This window comes from Varroa jacobsoni, unplaced genomic scaffold (assembly GCF_002532875.2).
Source record: "Varroa jacobsoni isolate VJ856 unplaced genomic scaffold, vjacob_1.0 scaffold_1200, whole genome shotgun sequence".
In the NCBI taxonomy this organism is placed as follows: Eukaryota; Metazoa; Arthropoda; class Arachnida; order Mesostigmata; family Varroidae; genus Varroa; species Varroa jacobsoni.
In genome coordinates, this window is record NW_019214102.1 from 325429 (window position 1) to 351120 (window position 25692).

A 25692-nucleotide genomic window follows, 5' to 3' on the forward strand; every position below is an offset into this window, starting at 1 on the left:
TAAACTAAGGAGTCAGCTAGTCCGTAAGCACTGAACGTGCAACATTTCACATGAAACTTGCATGGGAAAGCATCTCGATTGAGAACCCAACACAGTCAAATCGACATATTGCAGTACCGGTGTATTGTTAGCAAAACTAGGTGCTTTTTGACAGAGGAGATTTTCTGAAGGCATAAACGGTGCGGCTACGATGACACATCTGGAATAACAATACAAGAATCAATTATAGCTATCAGATTTCGGAATTAGATCAGCGGAAGCTTTTCCTTCATTCGCTGCCTGTTCGGAAAAGCTCCCGCTAAAATTCTGAACACGTCATTCCTCCAGCCGCTTGACAGCAAAAGTCCAACAAGAAACGTAGACTTATTGGACAACTGACATGGACGATGAAGCCGTACGAATCACGTAGAAGCTCGTGAAAAGGCATCCTGAACATCACTCCTGCGTTACGGCAAAACCCATAAGATCTCCACCATAGATGAAGCCAAATAGACAAGATAACCTCGTCCAGGTACGGCAGCTGCTGATTGAAGATGCCATGCGACGTGATACTGGTACAAGTAGGGGAGAACAACGTTCTCAGGGCTGAATAGGTTGCTTCTATATTGTCTCGTCTCGTAAAAGCTTACTGGGCATATGTGTTCATCGGTATCTTTTTTAGAAATCTTACCCAAATTAATATAATAAATACCACAAACGCAAATAATAGACGCATCGCGATTAAATTCCAACAGAGCATGTAAGTTTTTCAGGAGTAAGCGTTTCCATGGCTAAAAGCGTAAGACCATGCTATTTTAGAGGATTTGCCTATAAACAAATAGTGCAGTAAATTGAAGCTTCAAACCAGTCAATGATTAACGAATTGAATGTTTACTCTTTTAATAGAATATCGGTCCGTTTTTAGAGTTAAAATAGATACCCTTGGCGCTCTCTGATATATACACCGAAACTCGGTAGTAGTTGTGGGGTGTGCACATTCAGTCATGGTGGGGGGTAACGATCTACCTGCCCGGTCCATCTAGTTCAACTGAACCGCCGGGGAGTTTACGCAGCGGGACGCGCTGGATTTGTGCTTGCGCTATTTGATTCGAAGCACCTAGGTCCATTGTGTACACAACTTCGCCTTCTTCGTGTCTCCCTATGCCACAAACCTCATAGGGCAATCCCGATGTGAACTCTGCTTCTGGAGCAGTTTGGCCTTTCAACGTCCGCATTGGTCGGATTGGATCCGTGGACACTAGCGAGACACCGATGAACCGACTTCGCATTCGTTTTTCCCCTCTGTACGCGGCAAGTGCACCCCCGTCGGTCGCCACCCCTGTGACAGTGAGCGGTGTCTTCCATCGTGAGAGTGGTCAAGTCTATAGAGCAGACAGAGCAGTGCACTCCGCCGTGTACACAGACTGACATAGTCACATGCACTCACACAGCTTGCCGTCCACCAAATAATGGCATAGTTTCGTGGACTCGCCGACCACCACTAAACTAACCAGGTCGGCAAGAATTAACTGAAATCTCCCGAAGGCGCATTGGGCGGGGTGGGGGGTACAGCACGAAACAAGCGGAGAGAATAGTGCAAGGGCATCTACAAAGAGATTTTGAGGTAGCGTTCGTAAATATTGGAACAGGAACGGATGGCGGGCTCGAAATAATTTGACAAGTCAACACTCAGAATTCCCAGTGACGACAGGTTAATTTCGTTTTTTAGCTGAAAAACGCTGTTCGACATAAGGCCGTCTTACCTTTTACAGGCACCGACCTCCCGTCACCGTATCGTAGGGCCGACGCTAGTTCGACACACTGTAGTTCCTGACATATGCATTGAAAGTGGTCAAAAGAGGTTGTGCTTTTGTGCTAAGCATTGAATCGGTGCTCATGGGCAACAAATGCAGATCCCGACCTTAGACAATCATTCCACAGTGGATCTTTCCTCTCGACTATTTGACTCTATATGTCCTGTTTGACTATTTTAGTGACGATTCGTTTTGAAATTAGCTATTATAAAAAGAGCGTCCTCGGGGTTCGGATACCGTTACAGCGACAAGAGAAAGGCGTTTTAACAATATCTTCATATAAACGGCAGTATTGGCTAGCAATAGACTAAAAGCACACAGCATCTGGCAGATAGTATCTAGAACTAGAGTTGGTCACGTTGCGAAAGAAAAAATTAGACAGCGACGGTACTCGGAATGATTTCTGTATTTGTATGGACGCAAACGGCAAAAGAATTTGGGTCTATTCGAGCCATAAGCATTTAGTGTGTTCAGCTCAGATGAATGAAGAGTTCGCGCGCATTACTTCAGCCTGTGATAGAGAGCAAGCAGGCCAGAGCACTAATGAAGGTATGGAACCCCCATCATAACAGTTCTGAAAAATTCAGTGGACGGGTTGTACGGTGGTCGCGTTCATCAGCCCGGCCCGTAGGGGCTCGTACACACATGCCTCAGGTACATTCCCTACGAAGTGTGGGGTACAACACCGTGATAACAAAAGTTTTTTGGAGGACGGGCGGAGCACAGCGCGAACTGATGGGAATTTTACCGACAGAACTGCTATAAACAACCGGGAGGAATCTCAGCAGACGACTGAATGCCATGCAAATGTTTCTAGTGTATGGGCCTGTAATATCCATCATAGAAGAGTTGATTTACAGTTGTCAAGATGAGCTAAACAAGGGTGTTTTATTTACAAGAATATAATGAATACTGGTTAATAATCATTGTAGCCGCGTGAAATATTGATTTCCTTAATTGTAAGGTGCACACGCAGCCGTCTAGGTTCGTTGTTATGGTTATGTGCCTTCGTTTGTGTCAAGTTTGTTTCTTCTAGCATAAGTCAATTAGTTAGTTATCAATCGCGATGATACACGACTTTATACGATAGTTACAAGGGTTTTGTACGATTCGAGCACCGCTAAGACGTTTTTGGTGATGCATTTGCAGCGAATCTAGAAATTTATTAAGACTGGAAGATTTTATAGTGAGACGATAAGTTTAAAAGAACTTACCGTCTCATTGGTGCGGTTAGAAAGCTTCCAGCTCTAGGCCCAGACTCTGATAGATCCAACGCGGTCAAACCAAGTGTATTAGCAAAGCATTTTTCAAAGCATCTGGTGGTTTTCACTGATAATGAAAGCCTGAGTGCAATAACAATTTTTGGAAAAGTAGCGGTTTACATTAGAGTTTCGTGAAGAGCCTTGCCAGGATTAAATTAAGCGTTTTTACGGCGAGTGCTAGATGGCATTTGCTACACGGATTTACCAACGAATCTTCGAGATCTCATAAATCTACGACGCACTCATTTTAACAGCTATTCTACCAGAATAAGCAGCTGCCCGCTATCATTGCGTTGGAATGTTCTCACTACGGGCTCGAACATACGTCGTCTCGTAGGACGCCCCAAGAAGGCACTGTTGCTGATTATACTCTTCTATGATTTTCTAAGGCGCTGTGTTTATCTAATTTTTCGCTTTCTGAAAATGAGTTACATACGAATGTGTACAGTATGGGAAGAACTGCGGCAAGATGAAAAGAGCCTGCACAAAAAGGTACCGTGTGGCGGAACAGCTCTTAATATATATATCCGAATCATAAGTTGATTGGTATGTGACATCAACGATTTAGGTAGTAAAAGCGATAGATAAAGGCTCGTATACGTTCAGTACAATGAGTATCCTGTATAATAAATAGAAGACATTACTATCTCAGTTGCGCCGTAGACCATTTTCAACATGTGCTATCAATGACACAAATTCGGTATCTTACGTCGTCGTCTAATTCAGCACAAGATACTGAGTACGTGCAGTTGTTCGCTGCACACACATAGTGATGCTGTTTCCTCAAATTCGCGTCAAGCAGGAAAACCACGACTGCAAGCATGTAACTTATCGCAAACCATCCCTTTGTTATATACTGCTCGCACTGATCTATCCATGCCGTTGTTCTATTCGTCAAGCTTTCGCATTTCGCAGTCCCAGCAGCCCTCGAGTTTAGGTCTTCCCTTTCGCCTCGCGTGCTTCAAATATCCTCTCGACCAGCGAAGAAGGGCCCTCTTGGGGGGTGACGTCCAAGACGGACTGAGACAGCTCGCCTAAGCAGTAATTTTCGCTGCAACATTTTTGTATTCGCCTACAAAGGATGAGCGCCAAAGGGCTTGGTGGAATAGGCTGCTGTTAGAAAAGTGGGGACCTTAAAGCCCGGGTGGTTGGTCAGTGGATCATAGGCGTGCTGGCGGTAGCCCAAGATAGCCACTGAGTCCGCACGAGTAAAGGTTTTCGTATATGCGATGGGTTTTTGTGGGGCTCGTTTCTGGGGAGGAAGAAAAACCGCGCTCAAGGGAGCCGGTGAAGCTCGCGGTTGTTGGGCTGTGGGTGTTTGCACGAGCGGAAGCTATAAAACGGCCTCTTTTTCTCTGTTTCCCCTTTGCCTTCCCCCTTACAGCTCCTGCAACCGTTTGAAGGGCTTTTAACCAAGCACTACACACCGTCAGGTTGTAGAGAGAACCGCGCCGCATCGCAACAAAACCACGGTACGCTAGTCCCCGGTCCGAGAGATGCATGGTCTTACAGCTAGCTATCCAGCTAACCCGCTACCGGCTACGGTCGCGTTAAGGGGGCAATAAAATACAACATTCCGTAAAATTCTGACTGCGGGGCCACCGAGGGTCTGCCTAGACCTCGTCGGACGACGACGCCGTCGCACAGTGAAAACATCTCATGCGGGCGAACCGCTTCTCCACGCACAATTCTACAACGAATTCTATTACGTCCTTTTGAAATATTCATCGAGAAATGTAGCTAGCCAAGATATTGCGGGATAAGGGGCTCTGGCAGGCAATGACGTTTACCGTTATAGCTTTTGCTGATTGCCACTTTAAATAGTTGATGACATTCCCTTTTGGAGCCGACACAACCTATGATTAGTCAGAAGCTTGTATAAATATAGGCCACTACTTCCAGGTACATGTACTTTAGGCATATTTTATATCAGCAGTATAACACATTCTTGCGCAAGCCGCCGGCTTTGCATGATATGAATCAGTGTTGCCGTACTACAATTTGAGTGCCTGAAAGGTAATTCCGCAAAAGGTTATTCTGTCTCTATATGAGGAAAGTGGCTAATGATCTTCGCACCTAGGTAAAAGTGACACGTATTTGAAAGCGATACTTTCCAATGAACGTTCGAAATAAAAAAAAAAATAAATAATAATTTAAATATTAAATACTGAATTCCTCTCGTCTCTCAACAAAAAAAAAACAGAATTTTTTCTACTTTTTTTTTAATTCATTAACTCGTCGACTAGGAACAACTGCAAAAGTATTTAGATTTGTTGTTAGGTATATTATATGTACCACATAAACAACAAAGAATAGTCTATATAGTAATAATAAAAAAAGTATATACATATTTTTCCTGTAGGACTTTGCTTATTTTTTTTTATTGTCATGCTTTATTACTACATATACCATGTTTTCTATGTACTATGTACAACCCACTTAATGTAAGTATTATATATATAAAACTTGTTTTCGACTTTTAAAGTTTTGGCCATTCATCCGAACATTCGTAGCATCAAGAGCGATAACAACCATTAGAAGTATAGGCACTAAGCTAACTGCAGCGATATGAAATGTTTGCCATTTGCCTCTGTATCAAGTCATTTTCTATTGCAGCTTTTTCCCAGTTTCTCTTTCTGTTAAATGCATCTCGCCAAAAGATCCTCAAACTTACTGTAGGCCTACTTCTCATACATGCGATTCCCGCCTTCTCAGCATCTCGTGACAGCCTACTGCGAGAGAGAGCGGGGGTTCCGAAAGGTTACCCCCTTTAAATGTTACTTTTCGTCCAATCAGCGAAGCAGCGTAATTGGAGCTGTGAACACCGCCTTTGTCCTCGCGGCGTGGGCCACGAACGGCTCAAGGGGACTCTAACTCGGGCTCTTACGCAGTATGCTCTTTCTACTACTGCTGTTGGTGTAGGAGTAAAATAAGCACGACTACGATAGCAAACCGGTACGAGCGTTATTAGTAGGATATATGGTAGATTCGTCCTAAGTAGTAACGGGGTAGTGGGCCTAGGAGAAAGAACGCGAATAAATAGATAAATCAACATGTGCTGTCCGTAGCAGCCGCTGGGTCAGGCCTTAGAAACCCGACGGGTGACGAGGCGACGAGGCTTCGAAACGCGGGGTGTCGGAGCGCTCGACTGGCTCTTGGACCTGCCTCCTTCTCGCTAAGAAAAATGGGTAACAATGGAAAGAGGCCAGGTTATGCAGATGAAGGGTAAGTACATTCAAATTGGGGAACTAGGGTGGGTGCCCTAGTTAACTTCTGTAAAATGAACGTCCTTCTTCAAGAAAGCAAGTGAAGCCCTCGTCTACCATGACGGCACCGGTGAAAAATTAGAGAATAAAGATGACGAAAAGCCGCTGAGGACTGTAACAGAAAGTAGCAGGTTACATAGAACGTGAAGGCACCCTTTTCACTAGCACCGATGTTGTGCTAGGTGAAGTTTGCCCTTCGGTTCAAACTATTTGCCTGAGGCAGTAAGGACTCGGTTCTTAAAATTGCTCCTATGGACGTGTACTTAAGATGTTGTATATTTCGTACGGCTTTAGCTTGTTTGTCATCTGCTTAGAGGTGTTCGAGTACCTGAATTGAATCTGATGCTACCTTTGTACTTACACTTTGTTCCAACCTGCTTTCAGCGTGAATACGGTAGCAAGTCATCATACTATCAAAATAACTGAAGTTTTTTTCGAAATGTTCCATCAATAACGGCGCCAGTACTCTAGATTTGATTCTGTTTTCAGGCGACAAAATTTTCGCCGAAACCTCTACGAGATATTGTACTTCAAAGTGGTGATTTGTTTACTAAACGATATTAGACCAGTAGTTATCACAATGCTATAGAGGGGTAGAGGATCCAGTATTGAAACGCTTAACTATTTAAAAGATGTCATTATGTAGCGCGTTAACGGGTTTCTTAGAACAAAATTGCTTGAACTCAATAGACGCTCTACACAGAGAAGGAGCGTGCATGTAGGGGCTTATCACTGGCCTTCATAACAACTTTATTATTGCCTTTACGTTATGAAACCAATATTTATTTGACAAGTAAGCGTCCTTATGACAACAATACTCGCTTCGTAAATTCTTATAGGTTATTATTAAGATGCCTGTCCACATATGTACCTGGAATTTTCCTGATTTGGGTTAATAAGGGGTATACTATATATTGCACAGAGGAGGTGAAAAGCATTGAGTTGTATTGGCAAGTTACCTTGTCAATGACCGATATTATAGATACATGCCTGTACATTATTCCTTCGCTAAGAAGTAGTACTATTTATAACTTAACTTGTACTAATTATTTAATCATTGTGACATGGACTACAGAGCAGACGAGGTAGTCATCTGTTGTGACGACATTCGGACATAGAAGAAATTAGCAGTTTTGTCTTTTTCTGTGAATACTGCCATGTTATAATATCTTTATAACCTAGGTTGATTTTTATTTGCGGTGAATCGAATGATATAGCACAGCCGCACGAACAATATCAGCGTAGCATGGTAATATTTTGCACCATACTAATGTTACTGTCTGATCAGAGAAACCTCAACAAATAGCGATAAAAAAGAATACCGATTGTCGCCCAAAACAATGGCAGGACAAAGGGTCTAAATGGCCCAAGGAGACGCCCGCGCCGTTTCAGAATTATTTTAAAAAGTTGAAGGTTTTTCTCCGTGTACGGTGGGTAACGCTTTTTTCCGACAATCTCACCAATATAGGAGAAATCTCTCTGCATGACAGCTTTCTTATTGGAGAAACAGTCAAAGGTGTACTTGCCATGGTATCGGCCCATGCCCGAGGTACCGACTCCCCCGAACGGCAAGCCCTCATTCGATAGATGAACAAGAACGTCGTTGATACACAACGATCCGGAAGAGGTTTCGCTGGTGAAGAGTGAAATGACTCGCTGGTCTCTTGCAAACAAATATGCCGTAAGAGGCTTATCACGAGAGTTAATAAATTGAATAGCGTCATCGAGTCCTTTGACCTTCATAACCGGAAGGATCGGTCCAAAGATTTCCTCTTGCATCAGCGGATCCGAACCTTGAACGTTTTTGACGATTGTCGGCGCCACATAACGATTGTCAGGGTCGGCAATTCCTCCAACGACGATATCCGCCCCCCGCATCAAACGAACAAGGCGCTCAGCGTGGCCGGTTGTTACGATACGACCAAAATCAGGTGATGACTTCGGGTCATCACCGAAGAACTCCCGAATTATTCGTTTCGCTGTTGAAATGAATTGATCGTAGATCTGTTCATGGCATATGACATAATCAGGAGCGACGCAGGTTTGGCCTGCATTCACAAATTTTCCCCACAGTACTCGTCTTGTTGTTATGCCCAAGTCGACATCGGGGTGGATGTACACCGGGCTTTTACCACCCAACTCGAGTACGACAGGTGTCAGATACTTCTGGGCGGCAGCATAGATGATTTTACCAACGTTAACCGAGCCTGTGTAGAAAATTATGTCGTAACGCTCTTTCAGCAACTCGGTGGCTTCTTCAACTCCGCCGTTTACGATTAGAAAGGCCTCGTTATCAAGATAGCTTTTTAGACGTTCCAAAAGGGCAGCCGTTGCCGGACTTTGCTCCGAAGGCTTGATAACGACACAGTTACCTGCAGCGATTGCACCTACCAGAGGGCTCAGGGTAATTTGAACAGGGTAGTTCCACGCACCTAACAACAGAACCAATCCAAGTGGCTCACTGTGAAGAGTACTTGTGTCTATTAAGGTCATAAGCGTCCTGGGGATGGGTTCGGGCTGTGCCCATATGCCGATGTTCATGAGCGCTCCATTGATGTCATTTAGAACGAAATCTACCTCGAAGATTATCGCCTCCAAACGGCCTTTGCGAAGGTCACAATATAACGCGGTAATTAGTGCTTCGTAATTGTCAGTTAAAAAGGATTTCAGCGCTTCTAGCTGTCGAATTCGCCAGGCCAACGGTCTTGTGCGACCTAAAAGATACAGCGTTAAAACATGAACAAGTGATTGTTTATAGCTTAAAAACAAATACACAACTCAGATCTCGATTAGAGAATTCTGTTTTGAATGGATCTTTGGAAATGCCTGTCGCTAATATATTCGTATGCACAGAGCGCGATACTAACATTAACGATAAACAAATACGATATAGCTGCAATAATTAATACATGTTTAGAACTTCTTTACGCCGGATCTTGCGAGTAAACAGATATAGCACTCTGAAGTAATTTAAAGCAAATAATGTATCCTATAATAATTATATCTAGTGAATACGCCAGGTATTTGAAGTAGTTTTGCAATATATGATTTTTTAATCGTCATTGGGTTTGCTTTTGACGTTGCTTTAGAATTTATATCTATGAGATGGATCGGGTATCTTTCCAAGCAATTTTTTATTCCAAGCATATTATATACTGACAAAATCGAGCTATAACTTGTCATTGTGAGGAAAATTTTCACGTCGTTGTAAATCAAGCTCTTCCAAGCCCTAAGCCAGCGAAGCTGTTGTAGGTGGTTTCATCAGTGGGCAAGGAAGCTGACGATCATTTGTGACAGTAACACGCTCCATTAGAGCTACAGGAAAAACGTGTTAGTATCTCTGTTCCGTGCGATTACGTCTCTGAACCGTGTGTATTCACTACGCGCTATATATAAACAGACCATAATATTGTTTCATTAAGAAGGAAGTGTCTTAAAAATCCAGTGTAGAGTTGCTCAATATCGCTCATGCCTCGAAAAAGGTAATAAAAAAAATGTCCCCTGCGGATATTTTGTCAGGGCTATTTACTCCTATGTGGAAAGTGACGAAGTGTTGAAAACCACACACTTGGTTCCAGTTGAAAAGTAATAATAATTATTAATTTTGGTGCATTCCTATTTAACGGGGATTTAATACATTTGCGACGCACACCCAATTTAAGTCCTCTAGTTTTTCAATTTTTCTTTTTATTAAAATACCCACCAGCAGCAAAAGTACTCCGTAGCCGTTTGATGTGGGCGCTATATTGGCTAACTGTTGCTTCCTTGGCACCGTCCTGGCTGATTCGGAAAAAGGGCTTTACCTCTTGCTTCTCCGTCATATTCGGCCCCTAATCGTCGCTCTGAAGTGTACAATTTTTAGCAAAAAAAACTAAAACGAAATTCAATAATAGACATAGTTATTTCTGGTTTGATGATACGCTAATGATATATAACGAGCAGCTTATACATTTACTGAACGAGTATATCGACGCTTTATGGTGGGCCACATTTGTTACGTATGTATATATATATGTATATATATCGATGAGTTCTAAAACAACTAAAATTAATAATGAACTGTGAGTTGTTAGTTGAGCAATTTATACATTGTTCGAAAAGTCCCCGTGTGTATTTACATAAGATAGCGTAATCCTCGAAAAATCAGGCAATTCATTGATTATTTTGTGATTCAAAGACAGGCACGAGTGTAAGACATCAGTTTTGAGTGATACCCACTGGACAGTAGACTATAAGGCAAAATAGCGACGGAATTTATTATTTAGGGGGTGAAAAGCATGTCCATGGTCCTGTGACTGCCTGTAACACTGAAAAATTGTTTAGCAAAGCCACTACCCATGTGGATTTATGGTAACTGCAGCCCTCGATCCCCATATACAAATTTTTGGGGGGAGGACTTCCTATTTTAACGCATAGACGTACTTTAATCGTATACTACTGTAGTCTTCAAAATCCTTCTAAATAATGCGGACAAAATCTTTGCATTCTAGTTCCGTTCAAATGTAGGGTTTCACACAGGCATGGATGGGTTCATGGGTGATTGATGATCTCAGTCACAACTTTTGAGTCGACTTCTTTCTATAAGAACTAAGTGAATGTTCTAACTATAGAACAGGAATCAAGTAATCTCTCGTGTTCAACGATGCTTTTAAAATTTCCGTTCTGCGAGAATGAACAAAAACACATTAAATATATATGTTTTTGTTCATTCTCGCAGAACGCACTTTTCATTCCTATGAATTTCTCTTAAGGGAGTGAAGGATCTACATTCATAGAATTGTCAAGCGTTTGAAGCTCGTGAGCAATATGCGTGTATTATTGAGACATCTAGGTCAACCTTTAACCGTAGATCGAGATTGTGTGCCTGCACGAGGCATATGATCCACTTTGCACAAGCTGTAGTTTCACTAAGACCAAAGTCAAAATATGTTCTAAGCCCCTATGTATATATGAAAACACATTTACATTATGGGCCGAAAACTGGTGTGCCAGCCATCTCAATACCTCCCGAAATTTTTATAAGTGTTCTTGTTTTCGCCTCAATCGAACCTAATGAGTCTGATTTGTGCCTAAATAATATGAATCAAATGTCTAGTTAAGGACCGCTTGAACAACTCGGCAGGATGAATCGTTAAGCATGACGTGTCGTTGGCCCGTTACAGCGATCCCGATTTGTTCGTCACCTTCGTACCTCTTCTGTTTTGATTTGGCCTGCGAGCGAGTTGGTCCTTTTGAATTGATTTTCATCAGTTGCCTCGATACTGTCCTTTTGTCATTAATAGTAATCATTAATAGCCTATGTAATCAACTTCCCATTTTGATAGTGAGTTGTCAAAGAAGAATGCTGTTCCAAACTCCGTCATCGAAAAGCTGTTTCGTCTTGCTCGACAGACCATTGGTCTCCGCTTGTTTACTGTTTTACACCGGATAACAAAGGGGAAATGGAACAAACGTTCGACCTACCCTATACTACACAACAGGTGTAATGAACTAATCAACCTTTCTACAAATGAGTAGTGCGTGGGCATTACCGGTGGAAGAGTTTATTAAGGTCCGGTACGTATCTTTTGTTGCCAGCGTCCTTCGGCATGAGTACTCGCACCTCTGGAATATCATCATCCATGTTAGGTACATCTTTGTTCGGTTTTTCATTGTATTCCTTCCATATCTGCTCTCCGCCCACGCATTCCTCAAGAGCGGCCTTTCCGTAACCAACAACCTGCACTGACACTTTTGGACGCTGCGTACTTATACACGAGAGAAACCTGGTGGCCCAACACCGAAACAAATCGTAAGGAATCTCTCGAATTGCGCGAGCCTCACGCTGCTGCTGTTCCGCATCGAATACATACTGCTGGGTTTGAATTTGGCTCCAATATTTCTGCTCTTCGCCCTCCGCTAACGAATCACATTGAGACAGTCTGAGCTTCACCAGGACGTCTTTTGCCATCTCAAACTCGCCTCGATCAAGTCGCTCGAACTTGAAAACCATCAAACCAATGAATTCGTCAAGCTTTTGATCAATATAACTTAGCGTAAATTTGTCTGCCATGGGCGATATAGATAAAACAAATCCCAGCATTCCATTGTGGCACTTAGCGTCGCAGGCCGGATCGTAGCCCAATTGCCAAGACGTCCGTAAAATGAGGATGCAGTCTGCCTTTATCATAATAATCAATAGTTGCAATATAAGCTCGTCCGTAGGCGCTGCGCGCGTGCCTCCTACATAATAGTTCATTATTCGGGAGCATTTCTCCTCGGTATTAACGCCCAACACGCGTACAAGGATCTCCTGAGTGATATTCGCAAATCTCTTCAAGCTGTACTCTTTGTTTGGGTTGTTGCCAGACCCCGCAAGTAAGAACTCACACTGATGTGGTTTTAGCTTTGACTCAATATATGAAAATAGTTCACGTGCTTCCGCCGGCGTAATGTTTCCGTGCATGTAAGCCTCGATATCAGCATTGCAAATTTCACGCACTTGTCGCATCGCCTCCTGTCTCGTTATAGCTTTTAAGACCTTGTATTTGTCGGCCAACGGACAAAATCCGTACTGCAAAATTGTCGCCATGATGCTTTCTGCATAGCATTTATGCTGCAGAACCGAATTGTAACAATCTTTAGCTAGGCCAAATCTGATTGTTTCAAACACCTCATCCGAACAGTCAAGTTCAGCAAACTGATCCATCACAATCCGGACTAACTGTAACAACGCTTGACTAAACCCTTTAAAAGTAAGTTCTAAACTTAAATGAACGTCCAAAGCAGCCAGTTCAGTATAACTACTTATCTCAGTCAATCGATATGAAAGCAACTGCGTGAGTACCTCGGCACCCACAAGGTTCTCAAGCGATGCAGCTGGCTTACATTTAAAATTCACGTAAACAAAACACTTAGGCAGAAAGTATTGGTTGCCTCTAAGGTACCATAGTCGGCCTCTGGCTGTTGTTTCAAGTTCCTGTGGAATAGTTCTACCAGAAGGGTCGCTCTCGACAATAGCGAAATTCGTCACAAGTAGAGGATTCTTACCAGGAAAGCAAAATCTTTTTTGAAATTCTGGGTTATCTACCCATAGACGAATCCAGTCACTAGGGTAATTTTCAACGTTGTAGCGCACTCCCATCCAGGGCTCCCGCTGGAAGGAGCTTGCCTCATCTCCAAATGCATGGTGCACGAGCATGATGCTGCATTTCTCGGGTGTCAACAGCTCTGAGAGAGATTGTATATGTTCGGGATCGTAGTTGAGAAAAAGATAAGACCCACAAAGGTAATGCTGTTCCGTAAAGTTATGCATCGCTAAGCTAATATCTTGCACATATTCCAGAGGCTCAACTGAAGACAAAAAGCGGAAATGAGCCTGCCCCATGGCACTTAGCTCGTCCCACAGCTGTTTCTGAGGACAAGTCTTCCGAACTAAATGCAAGAACTGATGAACGTATTGTGTCACCCCTTGCACGTTTTGCGCTCCGTCTGGTGTTAATAAAATTTCAACCGAGAAAATTGTGCAGAAGCTACAATCTTTGAAACCGTCCCTTTCCACACCCGCCGACAGTTTAAGCGCCCAGCCCTCTTTTTTTAGGTTGTCGTATAAACCATCCTTGCATTCGTGACCTATAATATAGGTCAAATATTCTATTGCTTTCTCTTTGTAAAACTTTTTCTGTGGAGGTAAGACCCAAAAGAATGAGACACAAAGTTCCTTCTGAAGGGGTATAACTTTATGCAGTTTATAAAAATTCGGGTTTTGGCTAAACGGAGCTCGACGAACTACAGGAATTCTTGCAGGCCCACTTTTAGAAAAATCTGACGAACTTGATCTCGGAATCTTACTAAAACGTTCCTCGACAAGTTTCTCTAATTGGTCAAGCGTTCTTATCGACTGAACACACAGCGACATTCTGTCCGGCAGGTAATGCCGCTTAAAAAACGACCGTAGTGCATTACTTACGTCAACATTCCTTTCGCAAGGCTTTGTCACTAACGTATGAGTATTTCCCCATCGAAATAGGCCCATCGGGTGATCCTTTCCAACGAGATGAGACAACAGCTCTACTAATCGGAAAGCGTCCGAAGACTTCCGAAGCTGAAATTCGCTCTCCAAAGCGTTTATTTCCCGCTCGATTGCTTCTTTATTAAATTTCGGCTCAATAAAAAGATTTGCTAACCTGTCCAGCCCCTCAGGCAACGCCGACTCTATAATTTCCAGTTGGAATAAAGTTGTTTCGCGTGCCGCAAACGCATTTGCCGAGCCTCCATGGTTAAATATGAATCGCAAATACTCGTCTTCTTTTGGGTATTTTGCCGAGCCTAGAAGTATCATATGATCGACGAAATGTGCAGTGCCCTCCATATCTGGTAAATCATCAAAGGTTCCACATTTGACGGCCAGACAGGCAGCCGCGAAGGTACCCGGTTCGTGGTAATACGTAACTGGGTCAAGATACGTCAGATTCGTTTGGGACTTAACTCCTTCGTTAACTGTCGTCGCTCTAACACTTTTTCTCTTTCCTTCATCGACAACTCCTCTCGCAGTGGAAATCAGTGTCACTCTTAGTCCATTTTTTAATTCTATGATACGATAGGACCGCCTGTCGCTTTCGCTTTTTATAATTGTGGCCTTCGCAGTCATCCTTTTCAAATTCGGCTTTGTACTGAGCTTCGAATCCTCCATGTTGCAATGTTTCTTTAAGATAATCGGGCACTTATGATGTTATGCGTTAAGTTCTCTGACTAGCTTTAATACAAACTCCTGTGTTACCATGTGTATCGAAATAACGTGTACAATAGGGTTACTGATGGAAGGCTCCTGCGAGCAATCGACTTGAACAGGAAACGATTTTGCTAGATGCATTAACGTTGATTAGACGTCACCTCAGTACCGTGATTTTATCGGAGTCAAAATCAAAAGTTTTGCGATTTAACTTAAAACCATTTTGCTGATCCGGCCTACCTATTCCGCCGCTGCAATTTGACAGTGAGAGATGGGCCTCGTTGTTAGGCTGGCACAACAATAATGAATAGTGCATGGATACTAATTTCGAGTTCCATTTGATTTTTGCCTGTCTGAAGTTTCTGTATATGTTACATTCCACTTAAGGTGCAAGGAGCTGCTGAATTATGAGAGGGTGTTATGGTGCTACGCTGATCGTCGCTCATTGGCTGCATAACATATAGAAATAAAAGACCTCAACGATTTAAGTAGACCAAGCACCTGACCTTTGCCAAAGGTCTTTCAACTGAAGCTTCATCTGTAGATTTAGTGCGAATTCTATAAAAGGCTAAAAAAAAATAATTGCATCCGCAAGCGTAAGTTATGGAGTTAGATCGTGATACAATTGTAAATACGATTTTGACGGAGCCGTTAACCTCGTTTCCTTTCTTATTGTTGGCAATGGGAAAATGTACAACATCGACCCGGTAAGCCAAACCAACTGGGCAGGGTTTATTGCCTTCTACCCCCGATTCCGCACTAGTGTTTTAATAGCAGTAGTAGCTGGCTCCTATCAGTAAAGCAGGTCTTTATGTCTCGCTTTACCAAAGCTAACACCAGACACATATGTCGGTGATCAGTTTGGATTAAAAAGGAACCAATTTCGAAGACGATGTCTGATCGTAATAGTAAATATCAGATAGTCGTATGTACGGGGGGTAGTCGCAATGAGACGACAGCTGGTACTCGAGGTTGGAAGTCGAAGAATAGGTTTAGCCAACAAAATTTCACGCTCAGTATTGACCTGCTCGGACAGACAGCGTCACGCGCTTTTATTTAGGAGCAACGGTTACTAAACGGTTACGTAGATAAGAACCCGTATAGCTAGACTAACCCATAACTGTTTGATTGGCCATAGAGAATATGCCAGATAGCACTCGTTGTATACAATCAGTTGCGTGCCCTCTGTTAGGGTGGACGAGATTCTCATAGTAACTATACATTTTTCTATTTCTTAAATGTACATCTCGAGTGTGTCGCATCTTAAAACCTTCCATTTTTCTTCTGAGAACCAAATATTCCTGAGCTACAGCTGCTAAATGAATTGCAATAAAAATAACTCGATTAATAGAGATAATATTTTGATTCAAAGGAGGTCCAATATATAATTACTAAATATTTGCACTTTTCAAGAATAGACAAGCTAAAGCTTTAGGTTTTCCGTGCACCGGACAACGCGCATATCCCGCAACCTAATCATATATGCACCCACATTTGCAACATACGTCTTTATCTATTATACAAACGCACTCGGAATGCAATACGGGTCAAGAAATCGTATCACCTCTCTCGCATGTTAACTTACTCAGTTCTGTATTTCCGTCGTCCGTTCTGCAGTTGTCGGTAACAGCCCACGCGCTTGGCTGGTCCTTCGACTTTTTGCCGTAGAACTGATCTTTTGCCAGGGACTCTGCCGATAAAATCACATGACACTGCTTCACTAGACGCAAATCGTCTTTCAATGACTACTGCCCACCGCCGCCTGCTGCCATGTTCTGCAGTCGGTTACTTCGCCGTCGCTAACGAAGCAACTATTCGGAGCTTCTGCTCAGTTCGTTCCTGCGCTCTTCCGCAGCACAGGCGCGACACCGTTGAATGATCCAGCGTCTTACGCGGCTGACGTTAAGCAATACATTGAGGCGGCAGGTTAGAGCCATATGACGCATGTCGACTGGCGTCGGGATTTGATGATGCTGTGGCGCCATCTACTGGTCGGTGGGCCAATTACACGAGAGACTTTTGCCGAGTGGATACTTTCAGCTATTCCTCTTCAGCTTTTTTTATGAGAATATCTATAAGTTACATGAATAACGTCGAAGTATTGCATATTACTGATATTACTGAACAAAACCATTTGAGCCACAGTGGTCTTTGTTGTACCTAGTGCATTTTATATTAACCTTATGACATCAAAACATGGTCTTATAGGTAGGCCTTGTAATGGCTCTGTTACAAATGTGTTGCACAGTTGAATTTAACTGTCAATATACTTTTAGCCCACCCTGTATACATACAAGGGATGGCATTCGAATTCAAAGGCCTTAACGAACTATTTCAGGTGTAAAATAGCTAGTTTCTTCTAGAGCAAAGCTCATCGTGACAAAAAAAAAACTGCACGCAATTTTCCCGTACCTAAGCGAAGATAAACTAATTATCCAGTCTGTCCGCGTTAGTCGAGCCAATAAAATGAAAAACTTGCTTTTTTGACCGAGGCTAACGGTCTACGTTACTCTTAGTTTTCTCTGGAAAACTTCTACGAAGGAAACCAGAAAGTCGTTCGTAGGTTTCCAATTTAAAGAGCTCAAGCTTCACCAAAGGGGCTCTAGAAACCGTTTTAGATACACCTGGTTTTTAATACCAACTTGGTTGACCTTTTAGATAGGAAAATATCGATTGACATTCGGGTTGTCTAAAGCGCCTCTTTTTGACCATGCTGAACTTCCGCATGCTTGGGACCTTTGGCTTGCATGCAGCCTAATTCTGCTGGGGGGATTTTTCTGCATGTCGTTTTTTCTCCTGTTATGACCTGTTAATATCGTTTGACGCGTGATTACTATTAAATATTAATTTCCCGATTAACAACATTTTTTTTTTTCGAAAATTACTAACTGATTGTTTCGACGCCAAATTAGATATATAATTGCGGCGTATAGTAATTACATTAAATAAATATGACCTCTGTGAATGACACTTTACTGTAAAATACTTCGCTGAAGTACTTTCATTTTTTTTTTACACGAAATCCTCAAAACAACTCAGAGGAAGAGTCAGATGTATACTTGTTTTTCACACAGATTATACATCTACATATAATGCTTTTCCCTGTACACTATTCAATAGGCTAACGTTTTTGTTTAAAAAATTTTCGTTTCTATTATGAAGCAAGCTGCTATAGTTGATTTTTCGATGGGCCATTCAAACAATTATTTTTTACTCCCAATAAAGATCGCATGAATAGCATTGCCTAAGTTGAAGCGTTGACTCTTGTAATGTATCATTTATTCAGTCCTGCTTAAGTGCGGGTCATGTGAAGGGGGGCATAGTGAGACATTTTTACTCAGTGCTTTCTCTAATCTATTTTCATGTCTCAATATTTCTATTTAACCCCAATTTACTCAGCTTTCAATTATACTCACGCTTTGCAAGTCGCCTCCTATGGAAACCCTAACTATAATCGCAATGGTGAAACCCGTCCACTCGACAGAATGAATGATAACTAGACGTAGATCATATTCGAAACATAACATGTAGCCGTACTGTGTTAAAACACGAAAGGTTCTAATAGTGGTCCGATGCCCTGTATTTGGCTCTATGGTGAAGCACCGCGATCTCTCGCCTGTTTGTGGGGCGATTTTTGAAGAAACCGGTTTTATTGACGAAGGCACGGGATATAAGGGGTCGACTCGCGAGGTTACATGGAAGGGGTAAATGACTAGTCCTGCTATGAGAAACCGTGTGTCCCATTTGAGACACAGTCGGCTTGGTAGCCAACTGAGGCTTCAGCCGAGCTTTACTTCGTAGAGCATCATGCAGTGTCAAACACTGCACCACTAGAAATACGTAAATCGATGCTGAAGCTCCAGTTGTCAGATTACTTTCCATACCCTGAATACATAACAAGACAAAATGCCAAAAAAAACATATTAACGAGATAAATTACAAGTGGACACCAATTATAACAATAGAAGTGACACTTCGCCGGCGTACGAAGTTCATACGAATAGTGTTTACCCTAACTTCGACTTATACGTCACGACTCAGTTGAGATCTGTCTACCCATTGTGATAAACACAAAATATGAAAAATTTAGTTGTTTAGAAAACAACTAAATTTTTAGAAACTAAACGCATAGAAAACAACCCGATTCGCTCTTACGACGAGATCTTACAATGGTGGTTGGAGACGCTTTCGACTTGAAACGACCTGCTCGAATGGAGTTTCTCTCAAAACCGGTTTTCCAAGAGCAAATAATCTAGCGGACGATGTTCGTAGTCTAGTCGTAGGTGATGGTAAAACGCGCGCGGCAGTGCCATGATGAATTTTCTCGTTCTAAAATTGAAAAATCCAATTCATCCTTATGTGCTGTAGAAGGTCGTCATAGTGCGTATTGGCAGAAAGGCCGCCCCGACGAGGTAAATCGTGTGCGTTGTTGTTTGTCTGTATGCTTGTTGTTTCTCGATTCCCCCCTTCTAGGATATAAGCCGCGCTGCGCTTTCTATGGTGGCCAACTGGTTTGTCTCATTCGTATATAGCACTGGCGATATGGAGCGTCGGGAGCGTCAATGGAAGGACGGTTATTTGTCGAACACAACAGCCAAGAGTACTTTTTCTTCTCGCAAGCCGGGGTCATTGAGCTGGTACATACCCAACTCACCAGTCATCAGCATCCTCCGCGCTCGAGCCCATTTTCCAAACCGATCCAGCAACCACTGATGATACGGGCAACCACAAAAAGCCGTAATATACAAGGATGAAAATACGTGCGGGTCAAGCTGTTTTTATAACGAAATTAAGTTGTTTTTCTTTAGAAAGCGTTCCTTGCTATTGTAGACGTAATTATGTTAGAAAAGGCATTTTTCTATGAGCGAATGTCGTCTACAACTCCAGAAGTGATCCGAATGAAAACACACTTGTGACTCCTTTATGTTCCTTTTATTTCATATCGTAGTAGTACCAGTAGTATAAGAAAATGAATCTATTCGGCTCGAAGATTTTGGATGAACCACTTTCGAAACAAAGCGTACGTACCGTAAAGTTAAGAAAAAAGCTAGTTGTGCAATGGAAAAAACCGTTCCGATAAACGCGATACACAGTCCGCATTCATGATCAGATTTAACAAGAGTATACTTTTCTTCAGAAAAACCCAATCCGTACCGACTCAATCGAGAGAGGTAAGCAGCGGCTGCGCGAACAGAACCAAGTTGGTACGCGGGCTGTGTTTATCATCAAAGAAACGATCTACAATGGCCATGTCAGTGATTCCCTTTCATCGTCGGAAGGACCGCACTTACAAACCTTCACGTCCACATAGACACACTGTCCAATTTGTTTATCTTCGTAAATAATTTACCGAGCCTTCGTTTTTCGTTGCTATTCATGGTAGAAGGGATTCGCTAGGGGCCTTAACTCCCCCGCCGAGTTCGCAATGTTCTGCGGCATAATTCTGTTTGTTGTTGCTGCTGTTGTTGTTAACCTATAGTTGAGAAGGACAAGCCTTTCAGCTCACTAACACCTCCCTAAACCCCTTCAGCGGGAGGCTGGGACTGAACAACATGAAAACTAAACTCCCTGCGTTTGTGTTCTTTTGTGTGAGTTTCTAAACAGTGAAAGATCTGTTATCTCCTAGAATTCTCCGCTTTCGAGTCGAAGTTGGATGCCTATTTGAATACAGGATTTCTGCAGGGCCTTCGGGAATCCGTGTTGAGCTAAAAGCTTGAGCGGGAAACACGCTCTGCTGGGATCATAATGAAGTAAGGATCGCACTACGATAGGGCGAATAGAAGGCCAAATAGGGATATATAAGCAGATATAATGGTCGTCTAGCTTAAAGAAATCGCACAAATCAAACACATTGTATATAAAATCCAACACGGGTACTAGAAGCTACCTAGCTGGCATGCTTGAGGCTGTCTTAATCAATCATTCGTTTTTAAGCTTGATGGCTCTCAGCTAAATAGACCAGCGAATAATAACGCAGAGATGATCGGCATGAGATGGCCACTTACCTACGAAGTATCAGAAACGTCTATTGAAGACGGACCAGATATAAAGTCAGTTTCAGCGAACCAGGCAGTGAAAGCGACCAGCGCTTACTCATACAAGGGTGCACGAAATGTATATTTAAATAGTGTACATATATAGTGATTATGCCCTGTATAGAAAATACGCGATATATCTCCATCGTTGAAGCGCGTGCAAGCTCGATCATTATTGCGCGAGTTGTGGGCTCGGGATCGCCAAGTGAAATTTTGCTTCGAATTGGGGTTGCCCGTGGGGCTAAAACTCGATAAAATAACAAGGTTTCGCACTTTTCTGCTTTTAAAAGCAGATCTCAATGGAAAGTTGTGAGTGGGCAATTTCCTAGTCTATTAGCTGTCGACAGCGACTGGTTTAGAAAGCATGTCGAGCTCCAAGTTTATACGTGAGCCTTTAGTGAGCGACGGTGAGCAGTAGGCAAAAATAAAACAATACCGTGTAACTGGCTAGAACGGGACTGGGCAAGGGAGCACACTTTATCAGCTAGGCTAGTGCGAATGACTAGCCACGGCCTTTCCAATACCGACATCGGCATCGTAAAAGCTAACGAAAGCGAAAGGCATCGCCAACTTTTGAGCCATCACAATTTATACGCGAAAGGCGCACGACGGAAACGGCTGAGTGCGTGCATTGTATTTAGGTCGTCCAGATTTAGGCCTACATCGCTGAGTGTTTCTGCGAAAGAGAAGTAAACTAAGGCCACGGGTAGGAAGGCCTGCCTCTGACTCTGTGAAAGACAAGAGGTGCATTTGAAGGGCCAGCCACACCAGTTAGCGATATGATTCTTTTAACGAACGGACACACAAAGATAGCAGGTGGGTTATTGAACCACTATTTCTTAGTCCTGTTTATTGCCCGAGCTCAAAATTATCATGTGTTTTCCTACGTTTTGGCGGCGGGACTACCGGAAGTTCACTTGCACCACTAAATTTTCTGTCAGGAATCGAACCTTGGATACCTCAACGCTTGAATAAATTCGCGCCAACCAGTGACTGTTGTCGGCTAATGCAGCCAATAATCGCCTCGTTGCGATGGGTCTCTACATATATTGGACTATGTGGGATACCTTTGCCGAGTTAGGCGATCAGGACAGTTTTACGGATACGACCCAAACTGATTCATGTTGTACATTGAGCTTGTTCTTTTTGAGGTACAGTTAAATTATTGATAGTTCGGATCGCTCACCATTGAAATGACTGAAGATCTGTTACTCGTGGTTGTGAGGCTATAGCAAGGGTAACTCGGTCGAAGCTCGTGTACCGCAGATACTTGCCAAGCTCGTGTACTCAACGAGCTTAACAATGGCTACGCTAAAGAAATTTTCGCCTACAAAAGGTTTCCTTGTATCTGCTACACATGTGCGTTTAGTTCATCCAGCCGTGTTCGATATCTAATTTAGACTATTGGCACTCACTCGCTTATCTCCCTCGAAGTTCTCGACGCGTTCAGCTGAGACAATCAAAATTGATCGATAGGTGTTTATCGTCTATTGGTTTATTGCTACGAATAGGCTTCGGCCTGACTTCGGACCGAATTACGCTCGACTGAGATTTTTACAAATGGTATTTTAATTTTGCTCAATTCAGGGTCCACTTCCGCGTTGGGCGACCTGCTAGTCCATTAAAGGACGGTAGGAGCAACATAGGCAGGCTGTCTCTGAAGTATTTGAGCAGAGCTTAGGTATGAGGAGTTCTAGCTGCTACGAGCTATTAATGCTTGATGAGTCAAGGGTTCGATACCGGTTAAGCTGGTGGATGAGAAGGATCCATCGTGTAATGCACGTTAGGCGTCACTTTGTTGTCAACTGAAATTTTTAAATGAGCACTTTAGGTATCGATCAAAGCCAGCCTGACAACGGTAAGTGCGGGATAGTAATCGACTTTTTCATCAGGCCACTCAAGTTCGGATTTCGGACGGGACACTCAAGCCATAGTCCGAGTCTATCTATAGTGGATATATGTATTACCTCATGTATGAAGTGTAGGCTGTATTTTATGCTCCAATTCATGTAAAGCGCGGGGGGAGCCACTGTGGGAAACGGAGCCGTGGGGAACAAGACTTGAGTGTGGAAATGTAATTAGTTTTATAATAGTTAATAGAGTTTAATGGGAGCAGTTGCTACGTCTGCCATATGGGTTGTCTACCGAACGCTTCTGTACGTATACGCTCTAACAATACTGGAGATGTAACATCGTTGTCTTTTAGTCTAGCAGCTCTTTGGCTGGTTGGAAGCCTTTGAGAGTAGATCTAGATCCTTAAACTGTACCAATATTAGGGCACAAGCAGTAAGGCTTTTATTATTATTACTATGGACATAATGTGGTCGAAATTGAAAATGTGGAAAAAAATTATTATAGATAATTGATATTAGGTACGAAAGCATGCTGAATTTGTTTGCATGGCTGTTCCAAAGACCTGACAGGAACAGAGGGTCTTATATCTAGAATTTATAAGGAAATCGCACGGTCACACAGTGTGGTTCGGCTGGATTTCATCAAAAGCTCTCGAAAATAACCAACGATAATAATAATTTTTCGTATTTAATCGTACCTGTCGTATGTACACGTACGTACGACAGGTAATCTAAACCGGGAACTAGTGGACAACGGGTTTAAACACCCGTTGTAACGGCAGGCATAAATATACTAATTTGTGGACTGTAATCAACGGATTTGTGGGTTTTCTATGAAAATGTTACGTCTCAAGCGAGGCACGGGGTTTGTTTACACTGGCGGTGTACATGCGGGCACCATTTATACAGCGTACGCGCTATGCACGCACGCGCGGTCTTGAACGCTATCATTCGACTCTATAGACGAGGTATTTAGTAGCATCAATATCAAATGTGGGCGTTCGTTAGTATACAAATAGACCTTTTACTTTCATCAGTTGTTGCTTTCATCAGTGTCTGTATCTAAGCGACTATAGAGGGGAAGATGAGAGTGCGGATTAACTATATTGAAATGCTCTAAATGACAGAATGGAACTTTGTCTTCGATGGAAGAGCCGTAAGATTTATATGATCATATGCTAGATTATGTCGCAATTATGGTCAGAGGTTTTGTAGACAGCGTATCAAGCGGTCATTGCTCTGAGCCCGGGATTGAAACTTGAAATAGTTTTTTGCTTTACAATAAAATGAAAAAGTTAGAGGGTATATATATCCTAATACGATTGGACGAAGTGAGCAATATGAATGCTCAGAAACGACCTTACATAGAGCTAAGTATAGTTATTATAATGGACATAAAAACACTCGAATATATGTTTATTAGTGATAGTTAACCCATTGATATTAAATAGATGCGACTCATATATTACAACATTGTTTTTAGCAAATCCGACATCCACTTCAGCGATCTTATTCTTACAATCTGTACCGTCCCTGTTACGAAAAACGACAATGGCCGAGTGGCACTACGTTCGTGAGTGTTCTTCGAATTCTAGGAACAATAAAAACGTTTCGAACTCGACACAGGTTTAAACACACAAATTGACATGCGGTTCAGCAAACTTCAGAGAGGGTTGCGTATTCCGGGCGCCAACGATGCGCATCGCTGCTCTGTCGAGAGCTCAACGCTAAGCTAAAGGAAGACCCAGTGGGTATGAGCGCGCTGAAGCGCATTTCAGCCGTGCCCCAAAAAAGTGCCTGAGCGGTTTACTCCACTAATGTCTACCGACTCTATAATATGCGTTTGTAGTGTTTTTTGTTAGACAAAGGTGCTTTGCTTCTAACAGCCACATGTGACGCGACAAAATAAAGTAAAACAAAATAACACCATTCTCATGTATAATAACAATGATAATTATAAAAGTTCCGTCTTTGAGCCTTTTTTTGCAACAATTATTAAGCTATTCAACCCAATTAGCTAGCTTGTTGGTAATCAATTATTCTCAGAGGTTCTTCGGAGGCACAAATGAGGTCGGGAAACAGCTCCTACATTTAATAAAAGTGAACCTACGTCTCGTTCTACTACTATATCGATGGAATTAGGTACTCAGGCTGGGTGGAGTAGACTGCTTGACTCATTACTATACACTGAAAGCATAAAATTCTATCAGGTAAGTAGAACTGGACATGGGTTAAAAATTTATTCTTGTCCAAAGCGCCTGTATCGTCCGATAGTGCAGGGGTCAAGGGCAAATATTTTTTTTAAAGTACAACAAACAAATAAATAAATAAAGATTAGCAAGATGCAGAATTTCACCAGTAATTTACGTTCAGGCGTGATATATATAAACGTGTGACGCGATAGTTATAAACAAACACTTCATGATAAGTTTTGGCTTTGCGCACGAATAACTGCTAATGAACGACGCTAATTCTGCCTTCCTTGTATACCAACTGAAAAAGTTTCTATTCTTAGCGACAAGTTCACTCTTTGAAAAACTCTAAACTTACTTTTACTTATTTCATATAATAAAAGAGATAAAGTTGTTGTTTATATCATGTGTCCAACAGCAATTCTCGCCTTATTAACTTTTCCATATTATACCTATAGTGAAAAAGCATCGCGTGAATTATCGCAATAAAAGATAAACTGGTTTTTACCCGACCGAACCAAACTGTTCATTAGTATATTATATTATAGGACAAATTTAAAAAAGACTGGCTGAAGTTACAC

The 25692-nt window shown here is 42.4% G+C and overlaps 2 protein-coding genes across 5 annotated transcripts; both read right to left on the reverse strand.

Moving 5' to 3' along the window:
• Nucleotides 1–849: 849 nt before the first annotated feature.
• On the reverse strand, nt 850–16889 carry LOC111267564 (aldehyde dehydrogenase, dimeric NADP-preferring). Of its 4 annotated transcripts, none has more exons than XM_022845842.2 (3): nt 16617–16889; nt 10025–10163; nt 850–9035 (listed from the first exon to the last, which is right to left on the reverse strand). In XM_022845842.2, the coding sequence occupies exons 2-3, from the start codon at nt 10140–10142 to the stop codon at nt 7606–7608; spliced, it is 1548 nt and encodes a 515-aa protein (XP_022701577.1). In that variant the 5' UTR covers nt 10143–10163; nt 16617–16889; the 3' UTR covers nt 850–7605. The 4 variants fall into 4 exon arrangements, with proteins under 4 accessions (XP_022701577.1, XP_022701578.1, XP_022701579.1 ...); XM_022845843.2 differs by having other exon boundaries at nt 10025–10192; XM_022845844.2 differs by lacking the exon at nt 16617–16889 and adding an exon at nt 15272–15319.
• LOC111267563 (nardilysin) lies at nt 11849–14992 on the reverse strand. The gene has a single exon (XM_022845841.2). The coding sequence runs from the start codon at nt 14990–14992 to the stop codon at nt 11849–11851; it is 3144 nt and encodes a 1047-aa protein (XP_022701576.1).
• Nucleotides 16890–25692: the final 8803 nt, after the last annotated feature.

Bases quoted from the DNA above. Each gene is read 5' to 3' on its own strand.
- LOC111267564 (XM_022845842.2), bottom strand. From the start codon at position 10,142: ATGACGGAGAAGCAAGAGGTAAAGCCCTTTTTCCGAATCAGCCAGGAC. The intron at 9,036-10,024 runs GTGGGTATTTTA...TGTATCTTTTAG, and splicing joins ACGGAGTACTTTTGCTGCTG to GTCGCACAAGACCGTTGGCC.
- LOC111267563 (XM_022845841.2), bottom strand. From the start codon at position 14,992: ATGGAGGATTCGAAGCTCAGTACAAAGCCGAATTTGAAAAGGATGACT.